General features: G+C 38.6%; 1 protein-coding gene across 1 annotated transcript; it reads left to right on the forward strand.

Moving 5' to 3' along the window:
* Nucleotides 1–7,762: 7,762 nt before the first annotated feature.
* LOC146520230 (lipopolysaccharide-induced tumor necrosis factor-alpha factor homolog) lies at nucleotides 7,763–13,290 on the forward strand. The gene is made up of 5 exons (XM_085157625.1): nucleotides 7,763–8,152; nucleotides 10,837–11,071; nucleotides 11,314–11,355; nucleotides 12,408–12,552; nucleotides 12,666–13,290. The coding sequence occupies exons 2-5, from the start codon at nucleotides 10,852–10,854 to the stop codon at nucleotides 12,769–12,771; spliced, it is 513 nt and encodes a 170-aa protein (XP_085013751.1). The 5' UTR covers nucleotides 7,763–8,152; nucleotides 10,837–10,851; the 3' UTR covers nucleotides 12,772–13,290.
* Nucleotides 13,291–13,398: the final 108 nt, after the last annotated feature.

Raw genomic sequence — 13,398 nt, forward strand, 5'->3', positions numbered from 1 at the left:
ACAGGACCATAAGTCACTGAACAAACATCATGCTGCACCAGAAAAAGAACAGCAAGTAGAGACTGAGACCTCTTTCTACAATTGTGAGATAAATAACCCTTTAATGCCAAATCCCCCCCTCTCCCCCACCACCTTTTAAAGCAATAAATTGCATTAACTTCTGGATATAGCAAATATAATACAAGTTAAAACTCATATATGCAAATTAATATTTAATCTCCCAATTTAAAAAAGTGGCTAGTCAAGAAAATGTTAATTAAAAGAAAAAGGACTTCCTGTCAATTCAAGTTTTACAGGGTTAAAGTTTAGATTGTGTTAATAGGGTTTATGAAGTGAGCTTCAACACAGTCAAACTTATTTCTATTATCAACACAGTCTCCCCCTGTTGGCACTGAGAAAGAGCTTAAGCCAATTTCACATTAGCTTCATTTTTCAGAGCCAGAGAAAACATCCATCTTTATATACAGTCTATGGGTAAAACAGTGGAGACTTAAGTCTGTGAAGGTTCTCAGTCATCCAGGTCATCGTAGTCAGAGGAGCTTGCAAAGAAAAGCGTCTGGACTTCTTTAAGTTGCTTGAAGACGTTTCACCTCTCATCCGAGAAGCTTCTTCAGTTCTAAGGTCAAATGGTGGGGAGTCCCAGATTTAAACCTACTGGGAGCATCCCCCCAAAGAGGGACAAAGGACCCCCTGATGATCCTCTACCTAATCACATGAGCCAAGGTGTGAAACTGGGTGTGGGTCCCAATCAGCCAGGGTTTCGGGTGAGCTCATTGTGAAACCTGGCCCCACCTTATCATGCGAGTTCCTGAGGTCAGATGGCCCAGGATGTGAGTGGGCGTTAAGGCGTCAGGGGAGGGAACTCAAAACTGGATTACAGATGGCAAACAGTTGGTGTCGTAAACCACCGCCTCTGTTCAAAGATGGTCACTCACAGTGGACATAGATGGCTTAAGTGGAGACTTAACTGATTCCACAAAACCATAATTATTTAACTGATAACAAAAATGTTAGAAGCTGATGTTGCTTATTTTGATTATTTTTGTGCTTTTGAATTCATTTGTGCTGCTTATGTAGCTCACAAGCAACTCAGTTTTCAGTAGAAATTAAGAGGGTAAATAGCAACCAGGTGTGGATAATTAGATGCCTGTATTATCTGATCTTCATATAGAGGACCTCTATATAAGCAGAGATTTTGTTGCTAGTCTGGAGCAATGCCATATCACAGACTTCTCTGGACTAAATAGATATGAAAGGGTTTCCAGGAAAAAGCCTCTTCTCTCTAAAAACAACATGGCAGCTCAGATTAAGTCTGTAAAGTTTTAAATGAACAAACCATAAAGATTCTGGTACAATGTCCTTGGACAGATGTGACCAAAGTGTAAATTTATAGCCATGCACAGCGAAACATTTGGAAAAACCAAACATAGCATATCAGCACTACAGCAGCTCCTCATACCAGCTGTTAGGCACGGTGGTGGAGCGGTCATGATTTTGGCTTGTTTTGTGGCTAAAGAACCTGGGCAGCTTGCATTCATTGAGTTGTGAGGTCATCTACCAACAGTTAAAACTTGCCCATAATGCAACAGGGCAATGACCACAAGCACAGCAGCAAATCTACAACATAATGTCTGAAAAAGGAAAGAATCAAGGTTCTGCAATCTCAGCCTGACTGAAATGCTGCGGTGGGACCTTCAGAGAGCCGTGCCTGCAAAATTCAACAAAGTTGTAACGAAGAGAGGGGCAAAGTTGCTCCATGATGCGGGACACTAATTAGTCACTGATAAATCATATGACTTCAACTCATGAAGTCATACTGAAAGGGACTTCATTTTATTGCTGCTAAAGGTTGTTCTACACGCTACTGGTTCATGGGGAGCTCAGGACTGCACAGAGTCCTGTGAAAAAACATGTTTTCACAGGATTGTAGATGAAAGATTTTATGGATCAACTTTTGTGTTGAAATAGTGCAGGATTGGCACAGAGCTATTATTTTAACTCTGACTCATCCCTTAAATATTTGGGAAAGTGTTCTGAATACTACATAACCCCATCGATTCAGTTCTCAGTTCTCCCCTATAATAATCTATTACAACAACTATACTTTATAACTAAGGTTACAGAGTATTTCACTTTACATGGGACAGCATAGTTTTATGATTTTACCCCCCACTGCTCATCCTGAGGCACTGCTCCAAATTTCCATTGGCTCTAGTTTACAGAAGTCAACACATACAACTCTCACAAGAAATGTGTGGCTGAGAGAGAGAGATCCCTACACAGCAAATTCAAAAGTGTTAAATGTTTTGGTGTTAGTAGTCTTAGAGTTAATTTTACTCTAAGTAGAGTCACATTCTTTTAATGTAACTCTGAGGTGTAAAATGATAGTAGTTAAAATCGAGTGTTAAAAATGAGTGTTTCTATTTCAAATCTGGAGGTGTTACAATGGAAACATTAACTCTTGACCTCTTAACTCTGAACTCCTACAGGGGCTATGACACCAATAGAGTAAATTCACAGACTCCGCCCCCAGCACGGCTCCAATCGAAGCTGAAGTGAAGCCGTTTCAGAACATTTTGCTCTACATATTTGAGTTGTTTGCCATGCTTGGTAAGTCATGTTTTCAAAGATTGTTTCAATTATTGTTATTAGCTTTTACTTCTGTGGCTCTTTGGAGTTGAGACAAAGCTGTGTGAAAGGCATTAGCCATGTTGCTCGGTGATAGCATAATATTCTGTTTTAGCTAGCTGAAAGGTATTGTTTGCGGGCAAATACCACAGCCTTGAAAAAAAGCTTGGTCAAATACACCTAAAACAATGTCTAGAATGTGAAATGTTGATATAATGGTGCTAATTGAAGCCTGAAAACGATCTCCCATAAAAAACGAGCAAACAGCAGTAGCAGATGTCCCGAGTCCCGACTGAGTTCTACGTTAGCATTTAGATTCCTCCAGAGCTTTGTGCACACGGTTTAGGTAAAAATGAAAAAGGTTGAGGTTTTACATTTAGTTCAGTATTACCTGTTGTCTGTGTCCTTGTCTTTTGGGAAAATACTTTACACAAGTAATCGCTCAAAAAGGATTCCTTTTTTTTTTTACTGTGCTGCAATTGATTTGTGCCATTAATTAGTGTCAACTAATTTTTATTCAATCTCCACATAGGATATGCTTGTGAAGATGGAATATGGGGGAGAGCAGAAGTGCGTTGAAGTTCCACAAAGTGATGACTGAAGGACATGCATATTGTATTTTGTATTTATTGAAATAAGTGATGAGAATGCTGTTATTTGCATTTACCAGCTCACCTATGTCAGACCTTTTGATAAACGAAATTCTAATGAAAGTGAGAACATGTACACTGTTACATCTTTCAGAAAATGTTTTGAAATTGTGGTGCACAGTTCAGAATAAATGTTTTTCAAAAACCATTGTGTCTTTTTAGTAAATGTTTATTTCCAAAAGAAATTTCTAGAAGTTCAGAACAGTAAAATTCCCGCTTTTTAGAATTAATTAGAAGATAACTCTTACGTAGTTAAACTAAAATACTCTTTGAGAGTTAATATATAAACTCTTAACACCAAGTGTTAAATTATCAACTCCAGAGAGATTTGGTGTTTAACACTAAATCAGAGTTAACATACCAACTCTCCAAAAAGAGTTAAATTAACACTCTCTGGTGTGGACCCATATAGACACTTTAAAAGTGTTGAAATCAAATCTGACAGTGTTAATTTGGACATGCTGGATTTGCTGTGTACTGATGACAGAACAGAACAGAGGCTACAATAACAGCTAATAGTTTTATCAGATACTGGGGCACACATTTAAAACAAATGTCACATAACAACACAAAATAACAAACTTTAGCTTTGATTTTTCCGTTAAACAAGCGGCGTGTAAACTGGTCCCTCACACGATTGATACTAAACTTATAACTTACACACTTCATTTGCTTATTTTTATGCCAGATGTGAAAAGATGACCTCTTACTCTTGTAATGCGCACCAGTCAGAATCCTGGCCCCACAATAAGCATCTTAGAAATGGGAGAAATGCTGAATACAAAGTTTATTCCTCTAAAAATAGAGGAAATAGAGCAATAGAAAACTATTTGAAATAAATATAATTATATAATAATATGGAATTGTGCTGATAAGAGAGACTTTCCAGGCATGGCCACTTAGGCCCCAACAGGAAAGATAACTTTACTTCTTTGTCTTTATCAGGTCACTTTTGCTGAAAATTGCATATGTAGTAGTACAAGCTACTATGAACGCTGATTAAACTGAGACCTGAACTTGGCCTACATCCTTAAACCTGCGGCTTTTCCAATGCACAGCCGGAGTACTTTAGCGACAGCAAAAAAAAGTGTGATTGTTTAAAAATGGATGTGGAAGCAACCCTGTGACTTGAGTGTGTTTATCATTGTTCTCAATAAAAAAATAAAAAAAAATCCCCCCAAAACCAGAACTCTGAATCACAGAGTAACTGAGCTAAAGACTACATCTGTACAAAATGATACATACGCACCCCAAATACATAAACAGTTTCTCATACACAGTTAGCCTACACAGACTGCAGGAAGTTTCAGTCTGAGATGACAGCTCACAGCATGACAATAGAACGAAAACCAATGAAAATGAAGGCCAAACATGTAGCAACAAGAATGATCGCTGGGTCAAGTTAGGTCGCAGCATTCCCACTATTCACCACTTATCGTTGAAAAGCACCCAGGGGTTCGGTCATAAGCCACAAAGTCCTCAAATGTTCTCAAAATAGAAAAAGACACAAATCACTGGGGATTTTGTTAAACGTTAGTTTCTAGAGATGTTGGAGGAAACAATATCAAGCTCTGTGAAACTGTGTCAGTGTGGCTTTTGAAAAATGTGCAGCTTAAACCAATCATTGCCAGCCATGTACCAAGCGCAGGCAAATAAACCCCAACACCCACCCAGTGTGTGTTTGTATTAGACGTGTGAGTGAGGGGAAGGAAGAGGAACCACAAGCTCATTTGTTCTTAGAACAGAAACAAACACTTATGCTTGCCGTCCATTGAGTCCCATGGTTGAGCCTGAGTTCTTAGGTCACAAACGTGGACACAAATCTGTGCAAACGCTGCCAGGGAGCTGCCTCCTGCCCTGCTCTGCTGTTGATGGATGCTGTAATCGTAAATTAACCTTGGTGTCAAGAGTGTTTGTCTGAATATATACTTAAGTAAAGGAACACCACACTATTTTTCTAATTTTGTTTGACATATTTTCCATTTCTGTTTTTTGTATGTTGTATGAAAGTATTTGGACTGTAATTGATCTTACTTTGTTTAAAACTGGAGCAACTTCCATCTGTAGCTCAGTTTGATGACTAAACCTTTCCAACACTGTTTTATGATCTGTACACTATAATATTTCAATAGAGCTCTTATCTGCTTTTTGGGAGATAAGTTAGTATTGTAAAAATATGCACTGAATGAAGTAACATAGTGGTTTACACATTCACCTAAAAAGAAAAAGATCACTGATTTAACCCCAGGGGAGACATAAATACCTTCTGGGTTGAATCTGATGAAGAAAAGAAAATCACATTTAGTGAACAGGTTCACTTTGCAAGACTTCCTGTGTGATTATGACGGACACTATGAATCAGTTGTTGCAACACGGGTGGAAGTTAAAGGGGTTAAATTCACCTTTCCCTCAGAATAATATATACTATGCCCTAACTTTCAGTAAGTAAATTAAAATAAAATAAAATAAAACAAGGCATTATTTTTTTGTCTTTATTTTCAATCACAAACAAGCTGCAGCCACTTGCTCATTGTTAAACTGTCCAGGATTTGATTTCAGTGCAAAAATGTGAAACACTTGCCACATTCAGTAGGGATGTGCGGATCGATCCTGAAATATCGATTTCTCCGATACCAGTCATTTACAGTGGCTTGCAAAAGTATTCGGCCCCCTTGAACTTTTCCACATTTTGTCACATTACAGCCACAAACATGAATCAATATTATTGGAATTCCACGTGAAAGACCAATACAAAGTGGTGTACGCGTGAGAAGTGGAACGAAAATCATACATGATTCCAAACATTTTTTACAAATAAATAATTGCAAAGTGGGGTGTGCGTAATTATTCAGCCCCCTGAGTCAATACTTTGTAGAACCACCCTTTGCTGCAATTACAGCTGCCAGTCTTTTAGGGTATGTCTCTACCAGCTTTGCACATCTAGAGACTGAAATCCTTTGAAACGTCTTCAAGTAACTTAAAGAAGTCCAGACGCTTTTCTTTGCAAGCTCCTTTGACTACGATGATCTGGATGACTGAGAACCTTCACAAACATACATGTCTGGCTCCTCGCACTCACCTTTTTTCTTTTTTAAAAAAGCAAATGTTTACTCCTTTGTTACTTTATGAATATATGTTTGTATGACCATTGTAAATGGATTATATGTAAATGTGAGCTTGAAAGCTTGGCTGTCTCTATGTGTTAGCCCTGTAACAGACTGGTGCCCTGTGCAGGGCAACTAGGATAGGTTCCAGCTCACCTGTGGCCCTGAGTAATGAAGGAAATGAATAGATGGACTTCAAGATTAGCATATAATACAGTCTACAGTATGCAAACCTTTGTTTATGGTCAATGAACAATCATTGTTCTGCTTAAAGCAATCTAGTGCTGTCTGATGGCATGAAACAGAAACATTTCTTATATTAAAGGCTGATATCACACTAGTTTTAAGCCTGGAATTGATTCCCAAGAAATACCAATCTATGTTGCAATTACCGGATGCTTGAGATACTCTTTGTGTGCTGGCGCACTCTCCAGTCTGAAGGATGCTTGAACTGCTCCCTAAGTTTAGAGGAAATAAAAAACAGTGTTGCAACACTGGAATCACGCTGACCTCTAGTGGTTATAAATTGAAAGCAGACACTGGTCAGGCCGGCTGCACTCATACTCGGACACTGCAGTGTCTTCCAGAAGTGATGAGTAATGTTATTGCAACAGTCCTGTGAACCTCTCAGTGTCCTTTCCTGAATATCGCAAGACCTTGGTGTGTCAAAGTCATGTGTTTAGAGGGCAAATGGAAGCAATCACAAAAATGTGGAAGTAAACGTACGACACTGAAACGGTCATGCAGGAAATGAGAAACAAATATTCATGTAAAAGCACGTAGCACCTGAGAGGAAAGTGGAACAGGATCATTTTCAGTCCTTCCCAACAAACCAGAGATGAGATCTAGCTGCAATAAAAGAAAGAAGACGTTTAAGAATAGCATTTATATATTGCTATTCTATTATTCAGTACAACATTATTTCTTGTATTGTAATTCTGGTTGAGCACATTTTTGTCAGCACATTCAAACAGTTTTGGAAGACTGAGAACGTCCTTAAGAAATTCCGTTTTCTCATTCTGCTTCTAAAGAGCAAGGCTGGATGTGAAAGAAAATATGGTCACATAAGTTTTCATTTACTGAGAACACTGAGGAAGTCAAAACCACAGGAAACCACAGATATAGGCAAAAAAACAAGAAGACAGAAACCAAAAGCTGTACCATGCATTGATTGGTTTACACTACCAAAGTCTAAGAAAATAACAAAACAAAAACGGTTCACATGAAAATAAATCTTGTTTCTTGATCTCCTGTTGTTAAGTGAGATGATTCATGCTGTTATCGGAATCTATGCCTGCGTAGTGTTTTTAAACACGTAGGCAGGGCTGTAGACACAGACTAAAACTGAAAAGGAGAATTGTGGTAAACAAGGGAAACTTTATTCTCAGCAGCAGGACACACTCTCCCTGTCTTTTCATATTTGTGCTCATATATCTCATGGCTGTGCTTTTATGGGTCGTTTAAACGGTAACTGAGCGAACAGGGAAATGCTTTTCCTCATTTCGTCTTCTTCTGACACACCCAGTTACATATGAGGGGAGGAGGCAGCGAACGGGGAAACAGAGAGTGAAGACTAACAGATCCACAGCTCAAAAGCCTTCCAAAGCTGACCGAGGAAATACGCTTCTTCTCTGTTGGTTTACAAGATTTTGTAGCAGTCGTGTCCATTGGTACTCTGTATGGACCTTCCTGTTGTGGTTTTACTGTGTTTCCCCTTCAGGCACTGACCGAGAGCTCCAGGAAAAAACTTTTTTTTTGGTGAGATAAGAGGTAAGTTAATGTTGTTTTACATTTGTAGTCAAATAAGGATGAGTTTCTTCCTGGTTCATAGTTAGACTGCCTGTTTTTTATGTACTTTTGTAGAACAGAAATGGAAAAAAAGGTATTTCTTCTGTAGTTATGCTTCATAGCTTCATCAACACTAACGCTTATTCAGAAAGAACATTCAAACAAAACTGGATGAGGCGCACAGGGTGTGCTCAGGGGAATGACAGCGCCTCATTAGTTTATGAGGCTCGTAGCTCTCTGTAATTGATTTAGGATGGATTTAGAGCAAGATACAGAAAGGCTTGGTTGGACTGACTGGGTCTCTTTCCTACCACACTCACCAGCCCACGGTACACAATGTAGGCTCTGCATTATAAAAAGAGAGTAAGACCAGTAATCTGTAGTCAATGTACAACAGGACTCTAACTGAGTAAAGTGCATTCAAACCGGATTTCTATTGCATCATGGCTCACAAGCTAAGTAAATGTGTTACACAGTACCATAGCTTTGTTATTGTTACCTTCCTGTTTGATACTTCAGTTCATTTCAGCTCTGTGTAGATGTGGAAGATTTAATTTTTAAAATACAAAACACTGTCAAAGTTAAAACCACACACACAAAAAAACAAAACACACCAACTATATGAGCAACCCGCCTTAGTTGAGTTTTTTTCATAGTATTTTATACAAAATTGTAGCATTCAGGAAGAACATTTTTGGAGCCATTTTACTTGAACCCCTGAATAACACTTAGTAAATATTACTTTTTTATCATTAAGGTATTTGCTTATGTTGGAGAGAGTATTTCTTTGTTATTAGTACTTCAGATGACTGCGCTATATATACAGTGCTATGGAAAAGTATTCACCCACTTACTGGTTTTTTATTTTTGTGCATATTTGTCACATTTACATGTTTCAGATCATTAAACATATTTTAATATTAGACAGATATAACTTTTAAAATAATGATTTTGTTTATAAAGGGAATAAAGTTCTTCAAAACTACCTGCGCCTGTATGAATAAGCTGTCTGATGATGTGAAATGGGCTAAAACCCCTCAAAAAGCAACACATCGTGCCTTGAAGCTGTGAAACAGTCATCTTTCAGCCTGGGTTACAAAGCAATTTCTAAGACTTGAAGATTTGGAGCCCTTTTTCACAAACAGAGAAAACTTGGAACAGTGGTGAACCTTCCCAGGAGTGGTTGACCTACCATAACATCTCCAGGAGTGCATTGAAGACTCATCCAGGAGGTCACAAAATAACCTAGCACAGCATCTAAAGAACTGCTGGCCTCACTCAGCTCAGTTAAAGTCAGAGTTCATGATTCAACAATAAGAAAGAGATAGGACAAAAATGGCACCCATGGGAGAGTTCAAGGAGAAAACCACTCCTGACCAAAAAGAACATGAAGTCTCGTCTCAGATTTGCCAAGAAACATGTTGATGATCCTCGAGACTTATGGGAAATATCATATTTCACACCAAGAGTCAAACATGTTGGTGGTAGTGTGGTGGTGTGAGGCTGTTTTTCTGCCTCAGAAGGACTTGCTGTAATTGATGGAAACACGAATTCTGCTCTCTACCAGAAAATCCTAAAGGAGAATTTCCAGTTCAGCTCATAGGCTGAAGCTCTAGACAATAAAGATTATTGCCCAGTCTAGTCAAAGTCCAGACTTAAATTCAGTTGAGATCCTTTGGTGTGGCCGAAACAGGCTATTCATTTTAGAAACCCTCCAATGAGGCTAATTTAAAACAATTGTGCTTAGAAGAGTGGGCCAAAATTTCTCCACAGTGCTGTAAAAGACTCATTTCAGGTTATCTTAAATACTTGATTGCAGTTCCTGCTGCCAAGGGTGGCACAACCATTTGTTAGGTTAATGGGGCAGTTAGTTTTCATACAGAACCACAATTTTACTTAATCTTTTTTTCAGGAGTTACTATGATAAGTTTCAACCCAACTTCCCAGTTTTCATTCACTTTCACTACCCTCATTGTGTTACTGGTTGCAGCACGGACCTACTTCCTCATTGTACACACACTCTGAATTTACTGCTCAGCACCAGATCATTTGGCAGCTAAAGAGTTGAACCAAAGCCAACGCTGGACACACATTAATCAGGCATACATTAATATTAAATATTTATGATATAAACTGCAGAAAAACTACCCCCCCCCCCAAAAGAGTGTGAATCTTGGATTTCTGTTTACGTATCTAAGCCACTGCCATTGTGTTGCATTGAGTTGAGTTGAATACTTGTGGTTACAGATTGGAGGGCCTCTTAACATATTTTTGTGCTACACTGGGTAATCTGTGCAGTATTTCATTTGTTCCACTTTTAATGTGTTCAGTATCTGAGCAATAGTCAGATACTAACCTCATAAACCATTAGAAGGATATCAACCACTGGAAATATTTATGTGATGCTGTGGTTAGCTTTTAAAAAGCTTTAGCTCACACCTACATCTGCTAATGTTTCCTCTGAAACCATATAACTGGTTGTCACACACAAACCTTTGCATAAACAAATGCAATGAATATTTTGCCTCCTGTTTGCATTGGACAAAGCAAATTACAAGTTCCCCGTAACTCATTGAAAGTGACACGAATCTCAAATACTGTGTTACAGCGCCAGAAAACTTAGATCAATACGTCTTGAGTTTTTATTTGTACTTATTCAATTTCAGTTTACATTTCTGAAGATGGAAAAAGGATATCCACCACAGGAATCAGCTCCACCTTACCCCGGCCCACCCTTGGACTATGGACAAGGAATGCCTCAGCCAGGAACGTATCCTCAGCCAGGGACGTATCCTCAACCAGGGACGTATCCTCAACCAGGGACGTACCCTCAACCAGGGACGTACCCTCAACCAGGGATGTACCCTCCGCCAGCACCTTCTCCTCCAGGATATCAGCCAGGTCTGTGTCTGCACTCACAAATTATTCCTGCTTTTTATACCAAAATATTCTAATAAACCTTTGTTGTTATGTGTTTGCTTAAATACACAAATGAAAGAGATTAAAGATTAAAGAAATAAATTAGTGACAATTTGTGAAATTAGTGAAAAAAGTGACAGTTCTCTTCAAACAGTATACTAAAGTACTTATTTACATATGTATATTTGTCCCTGTTGTGATGACTTGTGTACTTTGTTTAACAGGCGGTGTTTTTGCTCCTGCACCGGGTGCACCTGTCACAACAGGTGAGGCAACCTGATCCTTTAAAGTACACCTACATGTCTTTGTATGATTTCTCAGAACTCTTGCATGCAAATATGCAGCATGGGAAAATAAAAACATTAGAAGGTTAAAGTGTAACTTCTCACAGCTGTTAAAAAGCTGTTAAAAATGAATGTGCATCTGCTCCAGCGTGTAAAGTGAACAGAGCTGCCTCTGTGGACACTGGCTGAAATTCTTGGTCTGATCTGAAGAATAGGCTTGTTTGTAGCCTCTCTACAGGGAAAAGCAATTGTTCAGAGTTCACCCCATGTGCAGTCACATCCTGAGTCCTGCCTTTTGAAATAGATGCATAAGAATTCACTCCAAAGCCACATTTGTGTGTTAAACACATGTAAAACATTAACCATGTCACAGTTGTACAGTTATATACTACTACTAATACTGGTAGTCTTCTACATCTAGACTATATTACTGGTCTATGCTGTGCTGGACATCTGCTACTAGAAACCTTGGTGCTTGAATGGCTCATTACTTTAAAATACAAGACAACAGAAAGGCTTTGAAAAAAAAGCCCTTTTCCACCCACAACTTACTACTGCAACCACTACTGCTTGCTACTGGCACCCTCCAGTGGTGATGTCAAGTCTTAGCTGTTGATACAAGGCAAGGATGGGGAACACATTTCCACTGACTTAAGTAATGCAAGTGAAGGGTCACACACTTGACGAATGATTTGAAACCACACTGGGTTTGGTTATAGTTAAGTAATAGGAGCAGTATAGGCCAGCTGCAGGAAGTTGGCTTGAGATCAATCAACATAAGGTGGCTCCTTATGGAAGTTTTGAGGGTTGTTTGGTTTTCCTTTGCAGGCGAGTTCTGGTCATCAGCCTGCATCTTGCAAATGTCTGCTGCAAGATGCAATAGACATGAGATCCTCACTGCCAGCTTGATAGTCAGTTTAAAGCCAGTCTATGAAGCTCTACAGTGCTTTGAATTTTAAAATGGAAACAAAGGTTAATAGAAATAATAGGAATAAACACCTTTATTTTGTGTTTTACACATTTCTGTTCCTCAGTGACTAACATTGTAGTAACACCGAGGCTACAGGATGTTCCTGGACAAACTGTGTGTCCTCACTGCCACCAGACAGTGATCACCAGGACACAACACACCCCGGGCCTGCTGACGTGGGCTATTTGTGGAGGCCTCGCCTTCTTTGGGTAAATACAACCATTTAGGTAGAGGATTTTCAAACTAAAACTCTAAAAGAGCTGAGACACATCTTTGGTCTTAAGAAAACCTTAACATTACAAGTGCTTGTTTCCACCTACAGGTGCTTTCTTTGCTGCTGTATCCCATTCTGCGTTGATTCCTGTCAAGATGTGGAGCACCACTGTTCATCCTGTGGCAGAGTCATCTACGTTTATAAGCGAATGTGAATCTTGTGATGGCTTTTACCCACTTGACTATGACAGAAATCAGTGGAAGATTTGTAAATCAAGAGATTCAAGCCAAACAACATACCAATAAATACTTTTATCAGCTGCATGTTGTAGTTATGAGTTTTTCTCCTTTGCTCAGATGTGAATCTGGGCGGTTGCTCACGCTGTAATTCAGTATTTAGACATGATATTATTTTGAGATAAATAAATATTGAGTTTATACACCAGATACATTTGCAACATTACAAATACAAAAATTAAATCTGTAAATACTAATAGATTATATTTTTTTCATCACCTTCTTTGTATGTTTTTGTCATATAATTTTATGCCACTGATTACACGATATTTTATATGTATCATCTTTATTGTTTATATTCTGTTAGTATACCTAGTTTTGTATTGCAATACTTCTAATGCGCTTTGAATTACTTAGACACCCAAACTCTTAAACTTATTTCCAAATTATTTCTGTGTAACCAGCAAAACTCGGACAATAAAGGAATATCCTTGGAATATTGTTTTGTGGTAATTAAAATGTACAGATAAATGAGTGTGGTTAGGAGGCTAATTTCATCATTGATCTGATGTTGGAATCATCCTGAAAAAACAACATGATTTTGT

The sequence above is a fragment of the Neolamprologus multifasciatus genome, chromosome 4 (assembly GCF_963576455.1).
Source record: "Neolamprologus multifasciatus chromosome 4, fNeoMul1.2, whole genome shotgun sequence".
Lineage (NCBI taxonomy): Eukaryota > Metazoa > Chordata > Actinopteri > Cichliformes > Cichlidae > Neolamprologus > Neolamprologus multifasciatus.